The sequence below is a fragment of the Terrapene carolina genome, unplaced genomic scaffold (genome assembly GCF_002925995.2).
Source record: "Terrapene carolina triunguis isolate 2854851 unplaced genomic scaffold, T_m_triunguis-2.0 Scaffold111, whole genome shotgun sequence".
Classification (NCBI taxonomy): domain Eukaryota; kingdom Metazoa; phylum Chordata; order Testudines; family Emydidae; genus Terrapene; species Terrapene triunguis.
This window is the reverse complement of record NW_020664462.1, coordinates 16,821,423-16,834,804: the sequence shown is the minus strand read 5'-3', so window position 1 is coordinate 16,834,804 and position 13,382 is coordinate 16,821,423. Positions and strand designations below refer to the sequence as shown.

Genomic DNA, 13,382 nt, shown 5'->3' with positions numbered 1-13,382 from the left:
ATACAGTGTGGGCCTATTATCAGGAAGAATCAGCTTTTAGGCCCAAATACCTAAGTGTCCTTTCCAAATAAATTGACCTATTAAAACGTCCCTTAAGCCTGGTCTACAGTTAAAAGTTGTACCAGTATAGATGTTAGCTAGGGAGTGAGATTTTTTTTTATTGACATAGCTATGCCAATATAATGCCTAGTGTGGGAAACATTTACTCCAGTATAACTATATTTATGCCAGTATAGTCTATGAACCCACACTAGAAGTGTTTTGCCAGTTTAGCTATACCAGTATAACCATACCAGCAAAACATTCCTAGAGCAGACAAGGCCTTAATTTTAGAAGCAGACAGTCTATATACACACTTAAACAGTACCATTTACTTGAACCCTAATCCTGAAATTGTATCAATGTAGGCAGAACCATGCCCCATACAGGGCTTGGCTGGACTTCAATGGAGCTCTGCACTGGTACCAGGATCTGCCTGGGTGGATTCTTTTGCAGCATTAGAGGTTTGAACTGTATCTTTTTTTAAAAGGTACAAACAACTTGAGGAAGGGAGAGTTTATGCCAAAGAACAGTTCAAACTTTCAGAAAAAGTTGACACAAGAAACAGGTTTTGGATTTTGTAACCCATTAGTATGGGGAAATTCCCCACAAAAGTCTATCATGTGGTATCAGCAAAAATAGTGAGATGCACAATTCCTGAACTCTATGCAAATATTTGCCACACTAATATGTCTACTATAGCATGTCCTGTTATGCAGAAATTGTGATAATCTGTATTTTTCATGTGACATGACAAATAAAGTTCAATTATTACCTTCACCAAATGCTGTAAGTACTTTCTTCAAAACACATCTATATTAGAGCTTCCTATGGTGCCCATATTAATATTAAAAACCGTGAGTAACTTTACTCAAGTAAGTAGTCCCACTGATAACACAAACACAAAATAGATATAGGTGGGCAGATGCATGCATCAGGGCACAGCTACTGAAGTCAATGGGGCCCACCCATCTAGATCAGATTGCAGAAGTAAATTGTATGGGACAGAGTTGTATACTCAATTTCGGCTTTCACATTTCCTTACTTCTGATAATTTACCCTTGCAACTTTACCCTTATAGGAATTTAACCTTTGTGTGTGCTAATTCAGAATATATTAGTAAACTGTATTCCATATTATAAAATATTATTCCCACCATGATTGGGAATCCAACTGCAATTTGCACAAACTAGAGAAATTAATAATAGTATCAGAAGATATTATGATACTTTTTTTCCTTTCTGGAAGAGGAAACGTATTCTGTAAGTGATACTATTAGCGATCATAACTTGATGCCAAAGGATGTAAAATACCTAAAATACATTCCTGAAGAGCAGGGCATGCTCTGCCAATTGCCACTTTTAACTATTAAGATTTATTCTACTTTTGGCATACAAAAATGTAATGCCATGTATGTGCTCTAATGACCATAAATGGCTTTTAGTCATCAGAAGTGTCAGAAGAAGATAGTTCCTCCATAATTCAGATGAATAGTTACACACACTTAATACAGTTCTGATGTACATTTTCTTTATGAAAATATGTAGCAGATAATACTGTGATAGCAAAGTTCACTGTGAATTTAATGTCGGGTAACACAATTTTCTCTTATTAGCCCAGACTTCTAAGTTTACTACCTAACCCAAAAAGTCCCAGAACAACAAACATGATTATAATGCACAGCCCCAAATCTATATTTTCATTTATGTTACTGAACAATAAAACAAATACACTACATCAGAGCTCAAACAGCTCCGCCCCATGACAGCGATCACGACAAGCAGAACCCAAATCTAACTGATGAACCAAAGGGAGGCACATCTTTTCAATCAGACTGCTTCAAAAACTTTGTTTTGGAATTTGTTTGCTCTTTAGATCTGAGGGTACCCTGTGGCTCACAAAATTAAATTATTTATAACCCTTCCCAATGAGCAAACCCTAACCAAACCATTTCACTTCCTTTTAAGCAATAAACTGGGGAGGAGGGGGAATACAGTAGTCTAGTACAGCAACAGCACCTACTGACTGCTACTCACTCTCCACATGACACAAATTCGGCGAGGAAGGGGTAAAATTGTGCCCTGACAACCCTGAGCCATTTGGGATGGAGGCCCCATGAATTTGCATTAATTTTAAGTTCCACAAGTATATCCCTCCCCCATTCCAGTGACGCATGATTTTTGTTGTGTGTTTCAAAGAAGAGTTTAAAAGAAACGACAGAGGTTCCTAACTATCTCCCTTCACTCAAAGAGCCCCAGAAACTAACTGCTCCAAGCATGGTTCCCACAACAAATCAGATCACTTGGAGGGGGGGATCAAGGGGGAGTAATTTCTCTCACTTTTGAATGCACCTGGAGCTTTGAGGGGTGCGTGGCCTGATTTAAAGCACAAACAAATCAAAACAAGTGAGCAAACACATCATCCATGGGGGTGGAGAGCTATTTCTCCTTCTGCCCCTAAGAAACCTGAGTCACACCTGCTCCCATTTGTAAGGCCCAGCAGCTGGGTGCAAAAGGCAAAACAGGCAGGCTAGGAAAATCAGACACGATCAATAATTCAGACAGACCCACCGCGTTTCTTACCTTCCTACTTGCTCCTCCAAGAGACACCTTGGGCCTGGTTTTGAAATCCCCTTCAAAGCTGAACATGTTTACAGCTTATCCCATCTAGAGCGGCGTCCTTGCTGCCTCCCAGGCTGACGCTGCACCGGGGCAATGACCGGGGCTGGGGAAGGGGCAGCCGCTGCCCGTCCAGGGGAGGCACAAACCCAGCCACCCCCGTGCCACCTTCGCTGCCTCCCTCCCACTGCTGCCGCCGGGCTGCCCCCAGCCAGGAGGGGCTGCTCCCCCTCCCACACACACCCCCACTCGCTCCCCCGCCTCCCCAAACCCCCTCCTCTCTGACCACCAGCTACTGCTCCGTGCGGGGGAGGGGGGCTGGCTCGGCTGCTTCACTTGCACTGGGGCTCAGCCGGCTCCGGAGAGAAAATGGCCGCCGACCAGCTCCCTCTGCGCGCTCCCGCCGGCCAGCCAGTCGGCGCGCGGCCCCGCCGCAGCCGGCAGGAACGCGCGCTGCCTGCCTCCAGCGCGCGCCCGGCCTCCCGTTGGAACTCGTCAGTGTCAGAGCCCGGCCCAGCCGCGGGCAGGGCTCGGCTCCGTGCTGCCCCTCGCCAGTGGCGCAGCCCCGCGGCAGCCCGCCTGCCGGCCGTTCTCACAGCCCGGGCACAGGCATGGCCGAGGGGGGCTGGGCCGTGGCCCGTGGGTCCTGACCAAATAGAAGGAGCCTGGGCCGGCTCCTCGCTGCCTCAGTCAGCGCCCTCCGTGCCCTCAAAGCCATCTCCGCAGAGCCCCTCAGCAGCGCGACAGCGACAGGCCGCCACCCCGCACAGGCAGGCCCTGGCCCTGGCCGTCCCCAGGAGCAGTTGGCTGAACCCCCAGTCCCCGGGCACGCCTCAGTTTTCCAGCCCTCCAGGGCCTGAATCAGAATCCCTGTTATCCGAACACATGGCACCTCATCCAGCACCCCAGTGTCACCGTACCCAGACCCCCCCTTCGCTAACCCTGAATGTCAGGTTAGCCAAACCCTTCTTATCTGAACCTAAATGTCACATCCAAGCGCCCCTCATCTGAACCCCTGTTAGCCACATTTCAGTTCCTCCAAAATGCAGCGGTTTCGCCCAAACATAGAATGTGTCTAGGAAAAATATTTTTATCCAAAGCTCCCACTAGCTGAAGGATTTAGATGCTTTTCCCTTGACAGTTAGATAAATGTGAGTTATCTGTATATAACTGAAGTATACCCCAAACCAGAACACTGAATCCAGACCCCTCTGAACTATAGTGGGGAAGTTCAGCTCCAGATCCAAACTTAACTCTGACCTGTCACCATAACAGGCCAAAGCACAGATTTGATCTGAACTTTGCAAAGTCACATTGTCTAATTCTTAGGGCTGTCGATTAATCACAGTTAACACAGGATTAATTCAAAAAAATTAATCGCAGTTTTAATCGCACTGTTAAACAAGAGACTACCAATTGAAATTCTGTGTTGTAATTGAAATCAAAGTGTATATTTTGATTACAAATATTTGCACTGTAAAAATTATAAACAGAAGAAATAGTATTTTTTCAATTCACCTCATACAAGTACTGTAGTGCAATCTCTTTGTCCTGAAAGTGCAACTTACAGATGTACAAAATATTTTGTTACATACCTGCACTCAAAAACAAAACTGTGAAATTTTACAGGCTACAAGTCCACTCAGTCCTACTTCTTGTTCAGCCAATCACTAAGACAAACAAGTTTGTTTACATTTACAGGAGATATTGTAAATAAGAAGAGGGCAGCATTATCACCAGAAAGTGAGAACAGGTATTTGCATGGCATTTTTGCAGCCAGCAATGCAAGGTATTTACATGCCAGATATGCTAAACATTCATATGCCCCTTCATGCTTCGGCCACCATTCGAGAGGACATGCTTCCATGCTGATGACGCTCATTAAAAAAATAATGTGTTAATTAAATTTGTGACTGAACTCCTTGGGGGAGAATTGTATGTCCCCTGATCTGTTTGACCCACATTCTGTATATATTTCATGTTATAGAATATCAGGGTTGGAAGGGACCTCAGGAGGTCATCTAGTCCAATCCCCTGCTCAAAGCAGGACCAATCCCCAACTAAATCCCCAAATCCCTTCCTCAAGGATTGAACTCACAACCCTGGGTTTAGCAGGCCAATGCTCAAACCACGTTATAGCAGTCTTGGATGATGACCCAGCACATTTTGTTCATTTTAAGAACACTTTCACTGAAAATTTCACAAAACGCAAAGAAGGTACCAATGTGAGATTTCTAAAGATAGTTGGAGCACTCAACCCAAGATTTAAGAATCTGAAGTGCCTTCCAAAATCTGAGAGGGACAAGGTAGGGAGCATGCTTTCAGAAATCTTAAAAGAGCAACATTCTGATGCGGAAACTACAGAACCCAAACCACCAAAAAAGAAAATTAACCTTCTGTTCGTGGCATCTGACTCAGATAATGAAAAGGAACATGCATCGGTCCGCACTGCTTTGGATGGTTTTTGAGCAGAACCCATCATCAACATGGATGTATGTCCCCTGGAATGGTGGTTGAAAAATGTGCTTCTGGCACGTAAATATCTTGCGATGCTGGCTACAACAGTGCCATGAGAACACCTGTTCTCACTTTCAGGTGACATTGTAAACAAGAAGCTGGCAGCATTATCTCCTGCAAATGTAAACAAACTTGTTTGAGCGATTGGCTGAACAAGAAGTAGGACTGAGTGGACTTGCAAGCTCTAAAATTGTACATTGTTTTATTTTTGAATGCAGTATTTTTGTACATAATTCTATATTTGTAAGTTCAACTTTCATGATAAAGAGATTGCATTACAGTGCTTGTATTAGGTGAATTGAAAAATACTATTTCTTTTGTCTTTTTACAGTGCAGACACTTGTAATAAATATAAATATAAATATAAAGAATGCCACTAGCTGTCACCTTCAGCCCCCAACTAAAACCTCCCCAGCACATCATCAAGGATCTACAACCTATCCTGAAGGACGATCCCTCACTCTCACAGACCTTGGGAGATAGGCCAGTCTTCACTTACAGACAGCCCCCCAACCTGAAGCAAATACCAGCAACCACACAACAAAAACACTAACCCAGGAACCTATCCTTGCAACAAACCCTGTTGCCAACTCTGTCCACATATCTATTCAAGGGACACCATCATAGGACCTAATCACATCAGCCACACCATCAGGGGCTCGTTCACCTGCACATCTACCAATGTGATATATGCCATCATCTGCCAGCAATGCTCGTCTGCCATGTACATTGGCCAAACCGGACAATCTCTATACAAAAGAATAAATGGACACAAATCAGACATCAAGAATTATAACATTCAAAAACCAGTCGGAGAACACTTCAACCTCCCTGGACACTCAATTACAGACCTAAAAGTGGCAATTCTTCAACAAAAAAACTTCAAAAACAGACTCCAACGAGAAACTGCAGAGCTGGAATTAATTTGCAATGTGGACACCATCAAATTAGGCCGGAATAAAGACTGGGAGTGGATGGGTCATTACACAAACTAAAAGCTATTTCCCCATGCTAATTTTTCCCCCGACTGTTACTCACACCTTCTTGTCAACTGTTTGAAATGGGCCATCCTGATTATCACTACAAAAGTGTTTTTTCCTCCTGCTCATAATAGCCCACTTTAATTGATTTGTCTCGTTAGAGTTGATATGGCAACCCCCATCTTTTCATGTTCTCTGTATATATATATCTTCCTACTGTATTTTCCACTCCATGCATCTGATGAAGTGGGTTTTAGCCCACGAAAGCTTATGCCCAAATAAATGTGTTAGTCTCTAAGGTGCCACAAGTACTCCTCTTTCTTTTTGCTGATACAGACTAACATGGCTACCACTCTGAAAACTGTACACTTTGTATTATGTGTTGTAATTGAATGTATTTGAAAATGTAGAAAACATCCAAAATATTTAAATAAATGGTATTCTATTATTTTTTTAAAGTGCGATTAATCACAATTAATTTTTTTAATTGTGTGATTAATCACGATTAATATTTTTAATCACTTGACAGCCCTACTAATTATTATTATTATAAATCTGTTTATATTCTGCAGCACAAAAAGCATTGGAAAGCAATTTGAAGATTGCTGCTGCTTCAAAGAGCTTACGGTTTAAGGCCTGGATCCTGCATTAGATCATCTAGCACAGACTCCTGTGGATGTGTGGAATCCCACTGACTTCACCAGACACCTTAGGACAGAAGAGGGTCCGTACAATCAGACTAAATGCAGATTAAGACCTAAATAGACAATCCACAGAGGATTGTGGAAAGGGCATCAATGAAAAAGCAGCATGACTGAATTGTGAAGCTGAGCATGTGGCTTGTTTGTCCTATTATTTCATTTGCTTGTTCTTCCCTTTTTGAGTTTTTAAGTATATTGTTTCAGACACATATTATACCCAGGAAATGAGTCAACAATAATCATAATATAAAGCATTTACATAGACTTAGTACCTACAAGATGTTGTACAAATATTAATAGTCTAATTCCTCACCTTAGAAACATTTGAATGGCATTTTAGTAAACTTTTCCATAGAATGTAGTCCCCAAACATCACAACCCTCCATCACAACAGACAAAATTGGGACTCCACATTAGAAGGTGACATTCGGGGATAAATGTTGGAACAGTTTAGTAAAATGTCATTCAAATGTCTCTAAGTGTGGGATTTTTTTGGATTTGGGTGACTCAAGAGTTTGAATTTTAAAACTTCAGACTTGTCATGGGCTTAGTCCTTGAGGGAAACTAGAGCTTGATAAGGTTGACCACTAGCCCTGTGTTTCTGGGGATTGCCACAATTTCAAGGAGGTGATGCTGCATCCTACAAACATAGCTTGTAGATGCAGCTATATTATGGAGGTTTATGAAATACCATGTCATAATGCTGGGTCACAGATTCATCACATTACATTACTGGGAGGCAGTATCCCCACATTGAGAAGCACAACTTTATCCCTGTGAACCAACACCGAAGGCTGGTAGTACAAGCCTTTGGATGTTTGAAGAAATTTCATTTCTGGTGAATTTCAACCAAAGCAAACCACTTTAGTTCCACATACAAAGCTTAAGAGCCTGACCCAAAGCCCACTAAAGGCAATAGGAGTCAGTTCATTGATTCTAATGAGCTTTGGATCAGGCCCTACATAGGGCTTTATGTGTAGCATGTCTTTGACAGGTACGCTTTTGACAAAGCCCAGCTTTGTTCACTGACACATCATGATAATACAAGGCTCATCTTTTGGCCCAGGTTATTCCTGAAGAGGTAGTTTGAGATATTTCCCATTATTATTAATTGACGAGTCCAGTTGATGAATGTATGTTTGCAAATATTAATGATTTTTGCACATGCCCTAGAGGCCACTCTAGATGTGTTTTTATAAAATGAAGAAAACTAACATAATAAATATTTGTCTGCCTGTAACTCCATATATTGAATAAATTGCACTTATTGAAACTAGCTAAGCATACATGAGGTTTCTCTGTTTAGTTTCTTAAAAAAAAAAACAGAAAAGATGCACAAAAATATGTTGATGTTATATCTGAGAATTTAAATGCACAAAAGTCAGAAAACTCAACTTTACAGTTAATCTGGAAGACAAAGAATGGCTCGTATTTTACACATAAACGTAAGACTTCAGGAATATACATCTATTAGCTAGTCCCCTTTGAGTATCACTAATATGAATTCACTGGCTTCCCCTTGCCTTCTATACCATATTTCAGCTCCTTGTCTTCTGTATAACACACAATATAGTTAAATTCAGTGCCTTGCATGGTGACAGGCACGGCTACCCCTCTGAAACCTGTCCACATCATATAGTTGTTCCTTAACTCTCTGATCTTCTTTCTTTTTGTACATTCTTTGAGTCTTTTCTCTCTTTCCAAGCCACACAACAACCCCTATTTCCAATAAAATTTTTTATATGAAAATGTGGTTTTGTCAACACTGACATTTTCCACAGGAAAATGTTAATTTTTATTTTTTCCCCCCAAGGTGATATTTAAGATTGAAAAGTTTTGTTTCCTGTCAATTTGAACTGAAACATTTCATTTAAAAATGTAGATTTGAACAGAAACGTTTCGCTTTAAAATGTCATTTTAAGTTGAAATGCCAATTCAAAACTAAATATATCCGTTCAAATTAACATTTTGTGTAAATCAAAAATGTCAAAATACTGCTTCTTGGCATTCCAAAATCAATTTTTTTCAGAACTTTTCATCCCCAAAAAATATATGACAGTTTGACTTTTTGTCCCAATTTGGGATGAAAACAGTGTCAAAATATTGTTAAGGCCTAAAATATCAGTCCTTTAACAAATGAATAAGGGATCGGTGCTCAAGGTTGAAGCCAAGGGCACATAAAACAATACCAATCCTTACTGGCTTGAAACAGGAGCGGAGCTACTTGTCCCACACCTGTATTCCTATTGTTGGATCAATTGCTGTAGGAGCAGGGAGAAGCCAGTGTTCAGAGTCTAGAGACGAGAGAGTCAAGCAAGACAGGCTGTTCAGCTGCTGCTACAAAAGTCATAGTCTTGCTGCTTTCTTCAATGGTCAGGAGATTTGGGAGTACCACCATATGTGTGACCCCAGAGATTTACACACTAGTCAACCAACTGGAACAGTACATTTGAAGTCCCACTTTTCAGTGGGGTTTATAATTGTCTAAAATCCATGAGTAACAGTCTTCACAGCAGTTTTAAAGAGTAAGGGTTAGATTCTGTTCTCAGTTGTACTTGTTTAAAATTACAGTAACTGCACTGAAATGAGTGGAGTTTCTCCAGATTTACACCTCTGAAACTGAGGTCAGCATCTGGCCCTAAGACTGGGCCCTGAAAGAGGGTAGGACAGCTAGCAAGGAAGGGAAAACAGGATTCTTTCTGTGATCCTTTATCATGGTCACGTGATAGAATTCAGACACAGGTTGAGGTCAATCTTAAGTGTTCCCTAGGAATTTTCTGATATTACAGCCAATTACGAGAATAAAATAAAACAATAGTAATATTTAATAATACCTAACAGTTTTATATAGCTTTTGATAGCATTCACAGGACCAGCCTATGGTGCATTGTGCGGGCATATGGAATTCCTTTCCGTATAATCAACGTAATCAAAAGCTTCTATTTCAACTTTACATGCAGTGTTGATCACAGTGAGCTCAGTTTTGAAGTCAAAACAGGAGTACGACAGGGGTGTGTCTGATCTGCAATCCTCTTCAACATTGCCATCGACTGGGTAATGCGGTGTACAACAGAAGACATGCCAAGAGCATTAAATGGACACTCTTCTCATCCCTTGAAGACCTGGACTTCACAGATGATGTCGCTCTCCTATCACATACCCAACACCAAATACAAGAAAAAACAACTCGACTCAACACATTCAGCCAGCAAATTGGACTGAAAATCAACCGCAATAAGACAGATATCATGACCTTTAATATTGCTTCACCATCACCAGCATGGATAGAGGGTTATGTTCTCACCAATGTAGAAATGTTCACATGCTTGGGCAGCACCATCAGCCAGGACGGTGGAACAAGCCAGGATATCCGAAACGAAATCAATAAAGCCAAGAACAGCTTCAGAAGCTTAAATACAGTCTGGAAATCATCAAAATACAACACCAAAACAAAACTTAAGATTTATCAGAGCTGTGTACTTTCAACACTACTTTATAGTGCAGAATGCTGGGGAATGAGAAAGTATGACATGTCCAAACTGTCTTCCTTCCATACAACCTGCCTCAGAAAAATCCTCCGTATCTTTTGGCCCAGAACAATCTCAAACCAAGATCTGTTGACACAGTGCAGCCAAGAGGATATTAGCACCATCCTTGCCAGGAGGCGTTGGAGATGGATCAGTCATGTGCTTTGGATGGAAACTGATTCCATCACCAGAGTAGCAATAAGATGGACACCTGAAGGCAAGTGAAAACGAGGCCTCCCGAAAACAACATGGCGAAGAGCTGTGGAAGCTGAGCTGAAAAACCTGGGGCACAGCTGGGGAACCATTGAAAGACTTGCCAGAAACAGACAGGAGTGGAGGAGCCTCGTCACTACCGTAAATGCCAGAGGCGTAATAAGAACATGATGATGATGATGAATACCTTTATAGCACATTACATTTTTAAAGCACAATACAACTGATTAAGAGCAGAGAAATACTTTGTCAAACCCACAATATTTTTCTGTACTGAGGATGGGAAGATATCTCTATAACAGATACAAAGAACTGCCTAACTATTCTAATACATGTTGTTGCAAAAAATAAGAGGGACACTATCAGACCAAAGTATTGTACACTTAAAAGGTAGGTTCTATAAAAACAAGGTTTTGACCAAATCAGTAGAAATGTTTTCACAGAATTAAAAACCATCTAATGAATACCATTGTCCTTCGGACTTAAATAGTCCCTGGTATTGTACAATGCATCAGAGCTAGGAAGTGATAGTGAGTATAATGAAAGTGAAACTTACTAGTCTATTTTCACTATCAGTGCTGAACAAATAATCACAGTTACTAGTGAAAAAAACATAAATACAGTTATTCATATTTTCGTTGCCTGACGTTAAGGCTGCTCGACCCTACATTATAAGACCCTGTTTTCAGTTGCTTATAACTTTGCCAAACTTTAATCATTCAGTCTGAAGTTTTCCAGATCAAATGTTTGCCTCCAGCTGAATTTTTTTTGGAAAGTTTCAGCTAAAAGGTTCAGCCTTTCCAAGAATGAGATCTGGGAAAAATACATTGTTTTGCCTATGTTAAAAAAAATCATTGAGAAGCAGTAGAATCTCTATGCTTTGGATCAAGACCTAGAAATTTGTCAGGGTGCTAGGGATGTGGTTTTTGCCATCCCTCTGAAAATCCACCCAAATTTGACCAAGTCATAAACCCCTGAATAATCTCTGTTTATATGCGCTCAGTAGAAGTTTGTTCGAATTTGGCAGCTTAAATTCTCTGAACAGTTCACCTGCACTGAGGATGCTCCGTCTCCTCACAGCTCCTATGTGCTGAGTGGAGTGTACGTGCGCCATTCCCACAAAGCAACTAGGGATGCACCAAACCTGGGCCATGGGGGCACAGCAGGGTTTTCCCTTCAATTGCGCCGCTTGGTAGAGGTCATGTAGAAAAATAGTATGTATTGTAGTCATATAATTATCATCATTATCATAATGCATACACACAAAAATGCATACATCTGGGAGGGAGGATACAAGCCAGCCAGAGAAGATTACAGTGGCACCTGAGGAGGAAGGAGAGCCGGCTGCTCTTCAGGGAGGAGACTGGCTGCTGGCCACCTTGGACAGTACACAGTGTTCAGGTCCCCACCAACGTCCCCTGTTTGCCTAAGTCAAGAACTGGGGGGAGGAGTGGAAAATAGCAATAAGATCATAGAAGCAACAAGAGGGAAAACAGCGGGGGAATCAGCTTAACATCTTAGATATCTATACACAAATGCATGGAGCCTGGAGAGAGTCCAGAGAAGAGCAGTTTAGTCTGGAAAATAGAAGACTGAGAGGGGACTCGATAACAGTCTTCAAGCATGTAAAAGGTTGTTACAAGGAGGAGGAAGAAAAAAATTTTTTCTTAACCTCTCACGATAGGACAAGAAGCAATGGGCTTAATTTGCAACAAGAGTGGCTTAGGTTGGACATTAGGAAAAACTTCCTAACTCTCAGGGTGGTTAAGCACTGGAATAAATTGCCTAGGGAGGTTGTGGAATCTCCATTATTGGAGATTTTTCAGAGCAGGTTAGACAAACACCTGTCAGGAATGGTCTAGATAGTTAGTCCTGCCATGAGTGCAGGGGACTGCACTAGATGATGCACTCTTGAGGTCCCTTCCAGTTCTATGATTCTACGTTACAGACGTGGAAAAATGGAATTGGCTGATGCTGCTTACAACTTTCAGCATAGCCTCTGATGCCCCCTGCATAGAAAGGAGCTTCTGGAGCAGGGCCACAAATTCAGACTGGTAGGATCACATCATCATATAGACCTGGGATGACCAGCAGTGGGTCCAGAACTTTCACACTAGGAAAGCTGAATTTCTAGAGTTTTGTGAGTAGCCTACCCCATCCTTCACCATCACAAGACATACGAGGGCAGCCACATCAGTCCAGAAACAGGTTGCTATTACTGACTGGAAGCTGGCTACCCCAGGCTGCTACAGGTCCACTGCTAACCGGTTCAGTGTTGGAAAGTCAACCATGGGTAAAGTGGTCGTGGAGTTTTTGGAGTATATCAGGCGTGTGATTTTCCAAAAGGTGGTGGGCATAAACAATATCCCTTAAGTGACTGCTGAGAGAATGGGGTTTCCAAACTGTGCTGGGGCCATTGATGGGACTCATGTGCCCAGAGTTTGTCCTCTTAAGGAGCATGTGAGTACATAAATTGCAGAGGGTACTAGTTCATTATTATGCAGGCCCTGGTGGACCACAGAGGCTGATTTATGGTCACCAGCTGCGGTGCATTGGAAAAGTTCATGATGCTAGGGTTTTATGACAATCAGGATTCTACATTCACAGAGTGGCTGGCTGGGACACTATTCCTACCAAATGACATTGTCGTCAATGAAGTTAATGGCCCAACATACCTTCTTTTGCCTTCACTTTTGAAACCATATCCTGATCTCAGAAGGCCTCGCAAAAGAAGATTCAATTACACTCTCTGCAGGTTCAGAATGGTGGTTGATTGTGTGTTAGTGT

At 41.8% G+C, this 13,382-nt stretch overlaps 1 protein-coding gene across 1 annotated transcript in view; it reads right to left on the bottom strand.

Moving 5' to 3' along the window:
* Window positions 1–2,870, bottom strand: part of UBE3C (ubiquitin protein ligase E3C) — a 201,894-nt gene extending 199,024 nt beyond the window's left edge. Inside the window, exon 1 of the mRNA XM_026652083.2 lies at window positions 2,622–2,870. Coding sequence (XP_026507868.1) covers window positions 2,622–2,687 — 66 coding nt within the window. The 5' untranslated portion in view covers window positions 2,688–2,870. The remainder of the gene's footprint in view (window positions 1–2,621) is intronic.
* Window positions 2,871–13,382: the final 10,512 nt, after the last annotated feature.